This window comes from Kogia breviceps, chromosome 1 (genome assembly GCF_026419965.1).
Source record: "Kogia breviceps isolate mKogBre1 chromosome 1, mKogBre1 haplotype 1, whole genome shotgun sequence".
Classification (NCBI taxonomy): Eukaryota; Metazoa; Chordata; class Mammalia; order Artiodactyla; family Physeteridae; genus Kogia; species Kogia breviceps.
In genome coordinates this window covers 166,216,708-166,231,617 of record NC_081310.1, presented here as the reverse complement: position 1 = coordinate 166,231,617, position 14,910 = coordinate 166,216,708, and the positions used below count along the sequence as shown (strand labels likewise).

The 14,910-nt window shown below is 55.4% G+C and overlaps 1 protein-coding gene across 7 annotated transcripts in view; it reads right to left on the bottom strand.

Annotated features, from left to right (window-relative positions):
- Nucleotides 1-14,910, bottom strand: part of ERI3 (ERI1 exoribonuclease family member 3) — a 129,482-nt gene that overhangs the window by 16,775 nt on the left and 97,797 nt on the right. For all 7 annotated transcript variants that reach the window (XR_009338826.2, XM_059083079.2, XM_067009223.1 and 4 more), the window contains one exon: nt 8,405-8,504. Coding sequence is in view for 6 of the 7 variants with exons in the window: in XM_059083079.2 (XP_058939062.1) it covers nt 8,405-8,504 (100 nt within the window). In the remaining variant the exon portion in view is untranslated. The remainder of the gene's footprint in view (nt 1-8,404; nt 8,505-14,910) is intronic.

The window sequence follows — 14,910 nt, the reverse complement described above, 5'->3', positions numbered from 1 at the left end:
CCCTGCCCTAGGGCTCATCTCTTCCCTGTCCTCGGGCTGGCCTTGGCTTCTGGCCAGATGCCCCCCTGGGGCCCAAAGAGCCTCCTGGGGGCCTGGGGTGCCCCCTGTGGGCAGGAGTCCTGGGGTCTGGCTGGCCTGCTGCAGAGTTTAATAATAGTAACAGTGAGAGTAAGCGTTTCCATCCCTCCTGCCTTTGGGCAGAAGAAGAAAGGAAAGAGGAGGGAGAGGAGGGAGTGGAGGGAGCGGGCTGAAGGGAGGCTTTGAGGCCTCAGAACTCACATCAAACGGCCGGATCTGGGCCTAATTGTCTGACCCCTGCCCCTGCCTTCAATCAGCTCTGCGGCTCCCCGCCCGCCCCTCGCCTAACTAGCAGCCATGTTCTCCTCATTAGGACAAGCTCCCCTTGCACACATGTCCCCGGACATGTCCCCAGCACTCCCAGCTCCCAACCCTGACTGGTGGGAGTGTACAGCAGGGACCCAGTTTTGGCGGGGCTCCTGGGACAGCTATTCCCTCAGCCACAGCTGGCTGGCCTGAGCGGCTCAGCACCTCTCCCTGAGCTGCAGGGTCCCGGATGCCACGTGCTGTGACATATCCCTGGGCTGGCTCAGCCGCTGGGTGCATTCTGTCCTCTGTGTGTCCTTCTCGCTACAGCCCAACTGTCTCAGACACACAGCTCCTGAGGGCAAGATGCATTTGAATCCTGTCCCCTTTGGGCTGGTTCAGCTGTTTCAGCCCGGCAGGGGGTCTGGTCTGGGTCAGGGTCTGTGTTCAGAGGCTAGGAGCTGAAGGAACTTGTCTGCCTACTGTGCAAGGGTGGTTCCCTTAAACAGATCCAGGCTTGGCGATGTGTGAGTGTCTGCGGCTGGTAGCATGGCAGTGAGGCAGGAGAGCTTGGTGGTTAAGAGCTCTGACCCTACAGAGATGTGTGTTTAAACTCTAGCTCTCCCGCTTCCTTGCCCTGCTGCCTTGGGTGCATGACAACCTTCTTGACCCTCAGTTTCCTTATATACAGTAGAGGTGACAGCCCCAATCTCACAGGGTTTGGGAATTCAATGAGATTACAGACATAAAGTCCTCTGTACTACATCTGGCACTCAGCAAATCTTGTGGAAGGATACAGGTGTGGATGGCGGATTCAGACCAGACCAAACAAATTCCCTTCTCCACAGGCCACAGGCCTCGCTTTGTCCAGCTGGGTCAATAGTGTCAGGGACAGAAGGAGCTGTGAAGAAGGGTCCAGAGCCCTGCAGAAAAAAAGAGCAGCTCCCCAGGGGACCCAGCTGATACCAGGGGCAGAAGCACCAATGCTGGAACCAAAGCTTGAGGGCACGAATGTCACACAGCAGTTTCAGGTGGGAGGGGCAGGGGCCCAGCTTAAGGACTGTCAGGTGGCTTGAGGTCAGATAAGGTAGGTTAGTAGGGCTGGTCCATGAGGTATGGATCGTCCCTTGAGTGCTGTGGGCTTGGAAGGAGGGGATGCTGTGAACACCACTGGAGTGAAGGCTGACTGGACTGCTCTAGGTATAAATTCTCAGGGTACCAGACCTGTACAGGACTGGGGGAAGGGCTGGCCCTGGTCTGGGCCCTGACATTGTCTCTCACCTTAAACCAGTGGTAATGACTTGCAAATATTGATGAAAACACAAACTACAGAGACTGTGTTTTTCGGGGAGTGAAGGTGGGGAGAGGGGATAAGGAGGAAAATAAACTGAAATGAAGTCCGGTTATCTCCCATCTGTGGCTGCTCCTAATCCCCCAGCCCAAAGGAATCCAATGCAGCCCCTTATCTGCCCTGTCAATCACTCCATCACCGCCCAGTGCTTGGTGGGCACCGCACGCCCTCGCACACACTCAAGCACATGCTCACACATGCACACACACGCACACACTCACTCCAACTCTTGCTCCAACACTCCTGCCCACCCCCAGCCCATTACTCCTCTGAGTAGGAGCAGCCAGCACGCAGGTCCTGCCAGATGGATGCAATTTGCATAATATCAGCAGTGGAGGCTGCAAGATCACCAGGGGTCAGGGCGCTGACATCCCCGCACAGTCTATCTGCAAGTGCTAATTTGGCCAGCATTGATCTGTCTTTCTGATTTCTTTGTCATTTACGTCTGCGATGGTTTGACAGGAGATACAGAGAGAGACAAGGCGAGGCCAAGCCAGGCCTGGGGCTAGGAAGGTAGGGAAACAAAGATTGTACTTCCCAGTGCATCTCACACACACAGGACACACACAGACATACACCAGAACCTCCTCCAACTATCTGTCACTACACTCATCCATCCGTCCATCCATTTTTCCATCTGTAGTTGCTCCTGAAGACTAGAGCCTGGTATCTGGCAAGGACCAGTTCCTCAGATGTCCCTGGACTCCAAGGGTGCCAGCTCAGGGGGGAAGGCGTGAGCAGCTCTGAGCACTAATGCAGGCAGGCCAGTGGAGGCCCTGTCAATGCCTGGAGACTTATCCCACCTTGTGGCTGGCCATCCCCTGGCTCCTCATTTTCTCTGGGACACACTAGAAAGAACTGGACGGGATGGAGAGGCGGGGGGTGGTGTAGGGGAGTGGTAGTGTTGGGGAAACAAGCACACTCCAGCTGTCTCTGATGCCTCCTCATAGGCAGCTGTGCTGACTCCTCCCCTCCCAGTCCTGAAGATGGCCAAAGCAGGGGGGAGGGGGAGAGGCACCCCTCTGCCTCTCTGGGACAGGGCTATCATGTCTGCAGAAGCCTCATATCAACTCTTCACCACCCTCAGGTCATCCAAAGCCCAGACTGGGCTCTGGCTGATTCTGAAGCCCCCTAGCTCAGCCAGGAAGCCCAAGATCAGATCGGATCTACATCCTACCTGCTGGACCCTTGGCCAGAGTCCCCACATTCTCCCCTCGGGAGGAGGGTTCACCACAGGGATGGGGACGCTGCCTGGGCAGGAGATGTCATGGGGGAGGGGAGAGGAGGAGAAGATGGGAATTCTGGGAAGGAAGAGCCCACTGCAGAGAGGTGGGCATGGTCACTCTGTCAAGGGAGGCAGAGGGGCTTGAGCCTTCCAAGGGTGCCCCCCAGTGGCTCTGTCTTCACCCCACCTCTTTCCCTCACCCACGGCAGCAGGAGCAGGTGATCAGAAGGAACTCCCTGCTGGGCAAGAGGGGGGCTGGCGTTTGGTGTGTGCTAATCCCGGGCCGAGGTCTTCAGAGGGACCGGGGAACTTCAAGGAGGGAAAGGCAGAGCTGTACTGCAGACGAGCTCATTAGCCAGCACCCCACCCCCCCACGAGGAGGAGGGCGGGCAGCCCAGGGAGCGCGGCAGCGGAGGCGGCAGAGAAAAGGCTGTCACTGTCCTTTCTTCCTTTTGGTACAAGCATCTCCCTGAACCGACGATTCTCCTGCAGTGACACCTCTCACGGGCGCTAATGAGATCCGTGTCACAGAGCTAATGTGCTCTGACTGGACTCTGATAGACACCCCACTCCTTCAGGGGAGCCCACAGGCCAGCACTGCCCCCCAGGGCCAGGCCCCACCTGCCACCTGCCAGCCTGCTCTCTTGCCAAACTGTGCCGGACAGCAAGCTCCTGAGAGAGCCCACCTGCTGTCGGGCCATCCGTCTCACCTGGAGCCTTTGGGACACCCAGTCCCTGAGCAGAGAGGGTAAGAAGCCAGGGCAGGACCACCCAGTTGGGCACCAGGGAAGGTTCCGACTGTTCTCCCCGCCTGTGACACCAGCAGTCTGTGGGGCCTCTGTGTCCCAACAAAAGGGGAAATCTGACATTTCCCGTGCAGACTTCCAAAAAGAAAGAAGGGAAGGAGGCCCAGGCCCCACCCTTAGAGAGGTCAAGTACGTAGGGCCTGATCATTACCTATAACTGGGGTCCAGGGATGTATTCTGTGAGCTCACAGTAGGAGGGCCAGGCAAGATCCCCAGAGGCGGGGGGGGGGGGTGCCCTGGAATATGGGCAGGATTTTCCTGGGCCACGAGGTGGAGAGCAAACAGAAATCACAGTGCAGAACTAACTGTCGGGGTCAGGAGGAGGCCGGAAGCCAAGTGTTAGGGCCCTGACTCCAAGGGCGACTGTAGCAGGGTGAAGGGTGGAGATGCCCCCGCCCCTTTCTTCCTCAGGTGCTGCTACCGAAGATTGTCAAGATCTGTGTGTTTCACACGACACTGAGGGAAATGCAGACGTACGCTTGTTTTCTTCCTCACCATCTCTGTTGGCAGCACAAAGCCCAAGACCAAAAAGGTGCTCCTAGTTCGGCACAGTGGTGAGAACACAGGCTTTGTGCTCAGGTAGACCTGGGTTTGAATCCTGGCTCCTCAGTTCAACTGCCTGTGTGACCTCAAGCAAGTCACTTAACTAAGCCTGAGCCTCCCAATCTGTAAAATGGGAACGATAATGCCTGCCTTCATGAGAGTATTAAAATTAAATTAGCGCCCCCAGATAATGTGAGTGCCGTGCTGACCACTTGCTGAAATGAAAGAAGGCCCACTCAGCAGTCCCCTCTGGAGGCTGCCATGCCTCGGAAGCCGCCCGAGCCAAGAGCGCTGACGGAGCCCGCTGACCCAGCCAGTCAGCAGTCCTACAAATGTGAAGTCCTCTCACCTACAACCTGCTCCATGCCACCCTGCTCACCAGGCTCCCAAGGGCAAATCCACCCCGCAGGAGGAGGCAGCCCTCCCCGACCATGAGCCCACTCAGACAGCCCCCGAGCCCCCTCTCTGCCCGGAGCTCCATTCCAGAACCCTACCTCTTCCTCAGTCCCCAGGGCCAAGCCCTCACCCCATCCTGGCGACTGTACCTGTGAGCTGGGTGGGGGCAGGGACCTGTGGCTGTCATCTCCCAACGCACGTTCAGCACCTACCACAGCTCCTGACACACAGTAGGTGCAAGGCAGACATCCACCACCTCCCTCCCCATGACCACTGCCGCATGACTTATTACACACACACACACACACACCGATGCCTGTGGCCTCCCCTTCTGCGATTTCTCCTCACTAGTTCTCCCTATACAAACTCTCAGATGGTGCTGACTGGAACCCAACTCTGACCAGGTCACTCCTCTACCCAAACACCTCACCGCTCCCCCTCAAACAGCTCAGCGGGGGGCACCGATCCCAGCAGGCCCCTCCCTTCCACAGCCTAGGCCCCTGCCCTGCCCGGCAGCCCAAGCCTCCAGCACGCCTGCCCCCTTACTCTGTCACCACCTCCTCCACCCCGATGCTCAGCAGGAGTCCCCGCCAGGTAGGCCCCACAGGCTTCCCCTGCCACACATACCTTAGAAGGAGACTCAGAAGATCCCTCCAGGGCCCAGGGTCATCGGTGACCTGCACACCCCGCCACTGCCCCCCACAGCATTGTGGGAGAAGCCAGCAGCTCCTGGAGAGGGCCAGGCTGTGGGATCTGCAGAGCCCTTACCCAGCTTCACCAGTGCCGCCTCACCTCCCAGCAAGATACATACCACTCCCCACTTCGGGCTGGCAGCTCCTCACACAGTTAATTAGCACCATGTCACTGAGGACCAGCCTGAGTGGCCAGTGACAGGAGCTGACCCCTGACCCCAGGGCTGGGAAACAGTCCACATCAAACTCTTACAGCGCGACCCTTTTAGCACGCACAGTAACTCGGGGCACCGCCAGCTGAAGCTCATTAAAGCTGTCTCTTTGGCGCGAGGGCCATTAACCTCACCGCTCAAAACCCACACCTCCCCTCCCCGCCTCTCCCAGCCCAATTAATGCCCTGCATCCTCCCCCCCCCTTCCAAGCACCCTCACCCACACCTCAGAGCCAGCCAGGAGCTGGCAGGGCAGCCCTCTTCATTCACAGATACAAGGACCAAGTGCCAGGAGTCCCCAGTGCCCTGGGGAGACCCTGGCATGGGCAGAGCGACAGAGGAGGCAGCTCCTTGAGCAGCCACTGTGTGCTCAGACCGCACAGGCCCTTCACACAGGGGACCTCGCTGAGCTTTCGCAACAGCCCCGAGAGGCAGGTAGCATTGACCCTTGTCTAAGGTCATGGGGCCTGAACTGCTTTTGGCTCCAAAGCCCTGACTTCATTGTCACCCATAGCCTTGGGCTGTCCCCTGGGGCCCACCCAGATGGAAAAACCTTCTTCTCTGAAGAAAGAGGGAATACTTCAGGGGTCCCAACCCAGAGTCAACATGGGTGAACCAACAAGAACGACATCACTGAGTCCCAGGAGGCAGCAGAAAGTGGGAACAAGGAACCCCTTCCTCTCACAAACACCCCCAGGACAGATACACAGAAGCAGGGCATCCAACTCAAGGCTGCATGGGGTGCATTAACCCAGTCCTGCCAGCCCCTCCCACCAGGCAGACTCAGTTTCTGGCAGCTCCTCCTTCCCTGGGCCAATGCAAGTCTTCTCAGTGGCCTTGGTTCTCTGGTCCCTCCCGTTCCCGTCACGCTTGCACTGATTCATCCACTCACTCACTCACTCACTCACTGTCCATTCATCTACCATAGCATTTGTTGAGCACCTACTTAGAACTAGTGTGTACAGCACCAACTGCCTCACTGACTCTGGATCAGAGCTCTGATCCTGTCCTTATCTCACTCACGAACTTCCTGTCTCCTCAAAACCTCACAAAAAGCCACACCCTCTAACCTGGCATTCAAGGCTGGCTTGTTCCCCGTTTAATTTCTAGCCGTTTCTTAACCAAATATCCCACTCCAGTCACGGCAAACTACTTGCAGACGTCCAAAATTATCCTCTCAGCATGTCAGGTTTCCTCCTGCCCTTGGGCTTTTGTACACACAGTTTCCCCAAAGTGGAAAACCCTTCCCCCATCTGCCTGCCTAGCAAACTCCTATTCATCCTTCAGGGATCCCTTGACTCAAGTCTCATCTCCTCTAGGAAACTTCCTGCTGACCTCCAAGGCCTATCAGCTTGCTAGGTTTGGGGTCTCCTCTAAGCTGTACGAAATAACTCCTGTGGGAGGGAACAGCAGTGGTTGTGGGGTACTCCCAATTCCCCAGGCCCGTTGACCACCTTCTCTTTCCCCCTGGACTCCAGGAAAGCCTTGGGGGCCAATAAGAATGATATGGGGCATCCCTGAAGTCAGTTAAATGTAAATGAAGAAGTAGAAGCCACTTGGCAACTGAGGACAGGGGAAACCTCCTTTGGGGCAGCCCAGGTGTTTCTATCACGACCCTGAGTACCCTGGGTGGCAACTGCCCAGTTCAGTCTCTGTCTCCTCCCAGGATGTGAGCTCCCTGAGGACAGGAACATCCACTCAGCATGCCCAGCCCCACTAGGCACCTGTGATGTCTGCAGACAGGATTAGGGGCCAGTCTGTAGCAGGTGACTGGACCCTTTCGGTGTTATCTTGCCAGTCCCCTCCCTCCTCCTCATACCTCCCCAAAGGTACACAGGTTATGATAATGTTGTAGTACCACCCAGGGACATCCCTGCTCCTCCCCACTTGGAACAAAGCCTATGCCTGTCAAGTACCCTGCTTGAAAGCATTTGTATGCACATGTGTGCAGATGCACACACAAAGTAAGATACACAGAAATGAACAAACACACTTTCTAATGGATACACATACAGGCTGATGGTTGCTTCCATACACAGACACGTGCCCTCAGGAAAATGTATATAGATACACTGTTACACATACACACATACAGGCATCCCTCAAAAAGATACACATACATGGACACATATAAACCCCTAGACAAACACACAGAGACATGCAGCTGAAGGTGCCATTCACACACACATACACTCACAGACACATATCCACAATGTTATATAAGAAGCTAGCAGAGCCTCCAATGCCTAGAACCAGCCCCCTCCCATGCAGGAATCCCCCTGAGGGTGCACCCCCATCTGGTACCCCAAGTGGCCCCTCCCAACCCAGGCACCGCTCAATGGAGGCTGCTGCTCCTACGGGGGAGTTCAATACCCTGTGGACAGAGCCATCGGTCAGAAGGACCCTGACTAATTAAAAGCTGGTGAGGTTTAAATAATTCATCTCCTTAACTCCCATTGATCGCCCAGTTTAGTGGCCACAGACTTGAAACAATATTAAACAGCCTTCTCTAGCTCCACGGGGGGTGGGTAAGCTGACATGTGCCCACCCCTCTGAGGACATCACCCACCAGAGATGCAGCCAAGGGCAGGACCCCTTGGCCTGAATCCAAGGCCACCTGTGACCCACCCAAAGCCCAGACCCCAGCCTCCTCTTGAATGTTGCTTTGAGAGATCCTTTCCAATGGTCAGATTCCACTCTCCCCTCACTCCACCCCCCTTCCCTGCTCCCCCCAGCTATGGAGAGCACCCTGCTGGAGCACTGAATGAGCCACGGAACCCCTCTGTGTGCCAGGGGACTCTGGCATGTGGGTAGGGGACGGACCGAGTTGCCAGGGGGATATGTGGAGGGACTGACCAATGCCGCTGTGGGGCCGGCCTATGTGTTGCAGGCTGAGGCCCTTGTTCATGTCTAGAAGTCCATTCTTGGGCCAGCAGCCCATGGCGAAGCTGTAAGCCTGGAAGACAGGAGGCAAGAGTGGTTACCAGAGGCCCTGACCCCTGACCCAATCCCATCATTCACCAACACCCCCAGCCCCCCATGTCTTCCCAGCAAGGGCTTACTCTCATCATGCCACTTCATGGGAGTCCCCTTGCTGGGTCCCCTTTCCACCAGGGCCCCCTCCAGAAAACCCCTTCCTTCTCTACAGCTCCCTTTCTCCTGGACGTCTCCCCATCAGAGGCCCCTGGCTCCCACAGGGTGCTCCTCACCAGCCTCCTTTCTGGAGCTCCCATTTACTAAGATTCTCCTGATCAGGACCCCTCCTCTCATAGGGCATTGCTTCAACCCATGCCCCCCCTTTCCAGAGTCGCTGGCCCTCTGCTGGGCCCCCTCCCCACAGCATTGCTGGTCACAAAGACTGCTGTCGGAAGGGACTTGGAGACCAATATATCCAGACTTCACTCCACAGACAGGAAAACTGAAGCCAGAGATGAGGGGGCCAACTACCTGCCTGTGGTCAAGTTGCTTTTGACCTGGAGGCAGAGGCCAGACTGTGGAGCTGAGTGCCACATGGGGGCTCAGCTGAGGAGGGGTAAGGTCACCTGGCTGACTCAGGCAGCTGTGAGGGGAGCACGTGAAGAGAGTGTGCGTGAGTGTGTGTGTGTGTGTGTGTGTGTGTGTGTGTGTGTGTGTGGTGGGGAGCAGATCTTGCTGAAGGTCAAGTGCTCACTTATGCATATTCAAAGCAGCCACCCATCGATCTGTACTTAATTGTTTTCCTGGGGTTGGGGAAGGAAGTGCTGGGGGTATCGATCTGCTCAGGCCCCCAGCACTCCATTGTCCCCCTCTGTCCCCTGGCCGCCACCCACCTCCATGGTGGGGGGGGGGAGGGCATACATCAGGCTACGGACAGCACCTTCTCTTACATCCCTTACAGGCTCGATGATCAGATGAGGAAACTGAGGCCAAGAAGAGACTTATAAGGGTTAGAATGCTATTAAGTGGCCCAACAGGGATTTAATTCCCGTTCAGCCTGCAAGCCAGTCCCAGGCTTCTACCAGTGGGCTTGCGAGGATAGCTGACTCTTCAAACATTGCCCATCTCCTCACCTTAGAAGTCCCCAAACACCGGGCTGTCCTCCCAGTGGCAGGAAGGTGACAGCGTGTGGGACAGTGGTCAGTGGGAATGAAGCTTGGGTGAGTTTCCAGAAGTTGGAGGGTGAGTCCACTGGTGGAACTAAGGTGACTGCTAGCCATGGTCAGGCAGGCACTGCAGAGCCCCCGCCCACCACGGGGCCCAGGAGGTCCCCATCCCACTATAGACTGCCTCCCAGTGGAAGAGTGCCCAGCGTGGGGTCAAAAACGGAGGACAGGAGGCTGGACACACAGGCTGTGCCAGGACGAAGGGGCTGGGCAGAGGTCTAGTACCCTTCCTTCCCAGCTGCAGGAACCGAGCCTCAGCCCCTTGGGCACTGGGAGCCTAGGAGCCAGTGTACTTCAACCTCAGCCCCCTCCAAAGCCACTTTCTTTGACCACAGAGGTACCAGCCACAGCCCAACTTCCCAGCCAACCCTCCCACCCTTCCCCAGGCCACAGCTGTACCCACATATCGGGGGCTGAGTGTGAGGCTCAAGGACAGGGGAGAGGACACTGGCTTGGAGCCAGGGCAGAGCTGGGACACAGGCGGCAAGGAGAACAGCCAGTGGGCGGTGCACAGCTGGAGGAGCTGCTGAGCGTGGTCAGGGCCGCGGCTGGAGCGCAGTGGGCCAGAGAGCAGTGGCGGGCTGGCTTTCAAGTACTTTAAAATCACTTACAAAGGGCGGATTAAACGATCAAAAATTCCATTTAATAGGACAAATAAAGAAATAACAATCTACTCTATCAGCCTGGAGAAGGCGAGCTGGATGGGTTTTTTTCCCCTCTAAAAAGGAAAAAGGGAAGGAAGGGGGAAAAAAAGAAGGATAATGTGTGTTTACTCAAGCAAAGAAAAAAATATTTAAGTGATGTCGGGGAGAAGATTGCAGTAACTAGTGAAGAATAACATCGTCTACTTTGCTGTCAAATCACACCCGAATTTCAGTAATAGATTCTCGGCTGACACTCAATTCAATTCGAAGGTGATCCTGCTTTATCCCAGCCCATCAAATATTAAACACTTGCATTAGCAGGTGCTGCCGCTTCCCGGCTTAAAGCGGGCGGGCGGGCGGCAGGGCTGCGGAGGCCCCTCTGTTCCGCTTGCGGCTCGGGGACAGGGCAGCTCAGCGTTATCTGCACGTCATCCTGAGTCTTATCGCAGCTAAGCGGGAAGACCACTTCAGATAACATTAGGCGCTTGCCCCAACGCGTCACCATGATTAGATTATTATTATAATTATGACCCCCCAAGATCTTCTGCAGAAGCGGGGCGGAGGGCAGCGGAGCCCAGGAGGGCCAGACTGGGCCTGGCTGGTCCAGGGCAAGCCGGGACCCACGGTGGGAAAACAGGGGTACCAGGCAAGGCGGTAGCCCCGTCCCGCCTGACAAATGCCTTTCAGGAAGGGCAGTCTAGCTTGTCAGAGCCGGGGCGAGATGAATTGGCGTCTCCACCGCGGCCTCGGGTGTCATGCCGCAGTTTCGTATTCCCAGATAAGGCGTGATAACCAATTGCTGCCGTGACATGGCTTCATCCAGCACTTCCTCAGGGGGGCATGGGCAGGGGGAGGGGAAGGCACGTGCACATGGGTCTGCCAAGCTCCTAATAAGAGGGATTTAATTTTTACAAATGCTGCTTCCAGCGGGGCCTTCACATACCAGCCAAAGTCCAAAATGATATTAAAAACGGTTAATTAAAACTGCTCTCCTTCAGCCTGGGCTCTCCCCCTGCTGCCCCTGCTGAGAACCCTGGCATATCTCCTCCAGGCACTGCCATGCACTTTTGCAGAGCTGAACCTTCAGACGTGACCACCTGCCTCGTGGAACCCCCTCTAGGCACAATACCAGGGCACAGCCCCACAAGCTCCCCTCAACTTCTGCTATCCCAGGTACCCCTCAGGCACAGCCAGCAGAGAGCCACCCAGAGAACACAGGGTCCTTTCACAATTTGTGATCCTATCAATGTGTGGTCTGGATCTTGTACCTGCTGCCCCTGTGCCCCTGTGTACCCACATGCCCACCACCCCCAGCACTCACTTCTGAAGTCCTTCCCCTACTCCCCCCAACCCAGATATATACACCATCGAGCACAGTACACACACCCACCAAACTCTCCCTCAGGTGACTCAGCCCATCCTTCCATTCCCTACTCCCTTCAGGCATCCTCCCTAAGAGATTACATCCATCTGTGAATCTTAGCAGAGCCTTCCCAGGAGTCCAGCTCAGGGCAAGGTGAGGTGGCCTATATCTCAGAGATTCTGGCTGAGAAGTCAAGGCTGGGACCAGAGAGCCATCAGAGCAGAAGGATTGGGGAGGCTGTCCCCTGTGGGTTGCCCACAAGCACAATGGAGAAAGACAGGCCCATGAGGGGTTGGAGATGGCTGGGAGAGCTTCCTGGAGGAAGTGGTACTAGAGGCACCAGGAAGAAGACACAGCAAGGACAAAGGAGATTGACAGGAGCAAGCTTGATGAGAACAGGCAAAGGCTGGGGTGTGGCTGGGGCAGTCAACGTGGGTGGAAGGAGAAAATATCTTGAGGGCTGCCTCCCAGCTCTGTGCAACGCTGGCCACTGTCATCAGTCAAAGGGCCCTAATATTGTCTACCCCCTTTTCTCCCACCTACTTCCTATCCCCACTCCCTCCCTCTCTTCTGCCAGCCTTTGGGGTATGGGGTAAGGGGCCCAAAAGCTTTCTGACCCTGATCAGTGCTGGGCAGAAATTTAAGAGCCAAAGCCTGTGCCTGGGCCCCTTTCCCATGCTGGTTCCAAATTCACTGGGTGCCACTTCTCTAGCTGCACCTTTCCCAGCTACCAGGGCCCAACCTGCCCATCTGTGGCTTCCCGGCCAGAGGGTGGGCAGGTGGAAGGATGACGGAGGAGTCCAATCCAGGGCAGGTAGAGTTGGGGTGAAAGATGCTGGGCCTCCCAAACCACCCACCCCAGCCCTGTGCCAGGCAGGCACGCACACTTTCCTTCCCCTGGGCTGCTGTAATTTCCATGCGCAGGGAAGCAGGTGCCGAGCTGTTCCCGGCTGGCTCTCCCCTCTCGCGGCTCTGCCCGCCTTGGCTGCTGCCCCATTAGCTTAGTGGCCAGCCATCTGCGACGGGCCTGCCGCGCAGCCCTGCTGTAGGCGCGGCGGGTGGCCCCCTGTGTAACAGGGAGCTTTGCCATTAGCGCCTTTAATATTCTGACACCTCAGCACAGCCTGCTATTACATGCAAACGCTGATCGCCCTGTGAAATTACATTGCTGGGCCCGCGAAATGGAATCGTGTATAATCAGCCTCCTCCATGCACTGTCAGTCCCATCACAAACACTGCGCCCGGCGGCTTACGGGGGCTTAGCAGCTGCGACAAGTGTATTGGGTTTAATAGATGAAGTAGCCCTCATCAGCAGCAGCATCAGATCCTTCAGAGAGGAAAGAAGAGGCATCGACAGCTGCTAGGGTGTCTCTGCCCACCCATTTGCTACCTTACCAGGGCTCTGAGAGTCAGGTGGACACAGAGTGGGCAGGGCAGTGGCTGGGTCTAGAACCCAGCTCAGACCGCAAAGAGAAGCACAAACTGCTCTGCAACTTCCAGAAAACCCAGAGCCTGCAAGCTGGCAGCAGCATATCTGACCCATCCATCCTCCCCATGAGGTCACGACCCCTGTGGGCCTAAGGCTGAAGGGCCATTTCCCAAGAGGAGGAACCAAATCAAATCACCTGCCTTTCCCATAAACACCCAACAGGCAAAGATACAGAGGTGATACTCTGGAGGATGGGGGGAGAGAGAGTCTGACAGACATAACTACTACCTAACCTTTTCTTTAACTGGCCAACACATCTATAGTTGGTGAACCAAGTACAAAGGCAACCAATATACGTGAGGATGGCGTTCCCAGAAGCCCAGGCCTCATGGAAAGGCAGTGTGTTCAGGCTCAGGCGTTGGTTCCCAATTCTGCCAATTATTAGCACCATAACTTTGGATGAGTTATTAAACCTCTCCGAGCCTCAACTTCCTGTACTATAAGATGGGATGATAGTTCTTTCTCCCTGGTATACCTGAGGTCATTCAGGAACACCCACTCCCACTGCCACCTCCAAATATTCTTGGTGCCATCACCCAAAATGCAGATTGCCTTTGAGAATGCTGTTCCTTCTCCCTTTTCCAGGTTCAGTTTAACACCGATCATGGCAGACTGTATTTTCCAGGGACTGTCAAAACATTATCTTCCATCTCACATATGCTCTTCTTGCAATATGACTCTGATAAACCTGCCATCAAGAGGGGGGAAGTCTAGGGCTTCCCTAGTGGCGCAGTGGTTAAGAATCCGCCTGCCAATGCAGGGGACATGGGTTCGAGCTCTGGTCTGGGAAGATCCCACATGCCACAGAGCAACTAAGCCCGTGCGCCGCAACTACTGAGCCTACGCTCTAGAGCTCATGAGCCACAACAACTGAGTCCATGTGCCACAACTACTGAAGTCCGTGCACCTAGAGCCTGTGCTCCAAAACAAGAGAAGCCACTGCATGAGAAGCTCGCGCACCGCAATGATGAGTAACTCCCGCTTGCTGCAACTAGAGAAAGCCCGCGCACAGCAACAAAGACCCAATGCAACCAAAAATAATAAATTAATTAATTTTAAAAAATCATAAAAAGAAAGGGGGAGTCTATACCTCTCCCTTTGAAATGGGGTGGGTGGGCTTTTTTTTTTTTTTTTACTATTTCAACCAAAATAGTAACGCAGAAGTAACGCTATGTAAGATTTCAAGGCTATTTCAGAAATGCTGAGGAAGCTTCCTCCTCACTCGCTGGAACATTTTCCCTGGAGCCCTGAGCTGCTTGTAAGTGGTAAGACTGCTCCAAGACAGCCATGCTGTGAGGAAGCCCAAACTAGCCCACAAGGAGAGACCACATGGAGAAGCCATGAGACTAGGTGAAGAAAGAGAGATGCCCAGCCAGCCCCCAGCTGCTCCACCCACACACTGTGCCAGCTCCAGTCACTGACCACAAATACATGACAGAACCTGGGCCAGAACTACCTAACTGATAACTGAGCCTTTCCTGAATTCCTAACTCATAGAAACCATGAGAGATAATAAAACAGCTGTCGTCGTTTTAAGTCACTAAGTTTTGGGTGATAAGTTACGCAGCAGTTCTGGAAAACTAATGCCTACTCACTTCTGGATATACTGTGTCAATACTTTCAACTTCCTCTTTCTGGCTGCTTCTAGACAATTCTTCCTCTCCTTCTGGGACCTCATTCTAAATCATCATCACCCTGAGTAACTTCAGTATCTACAGGATAAA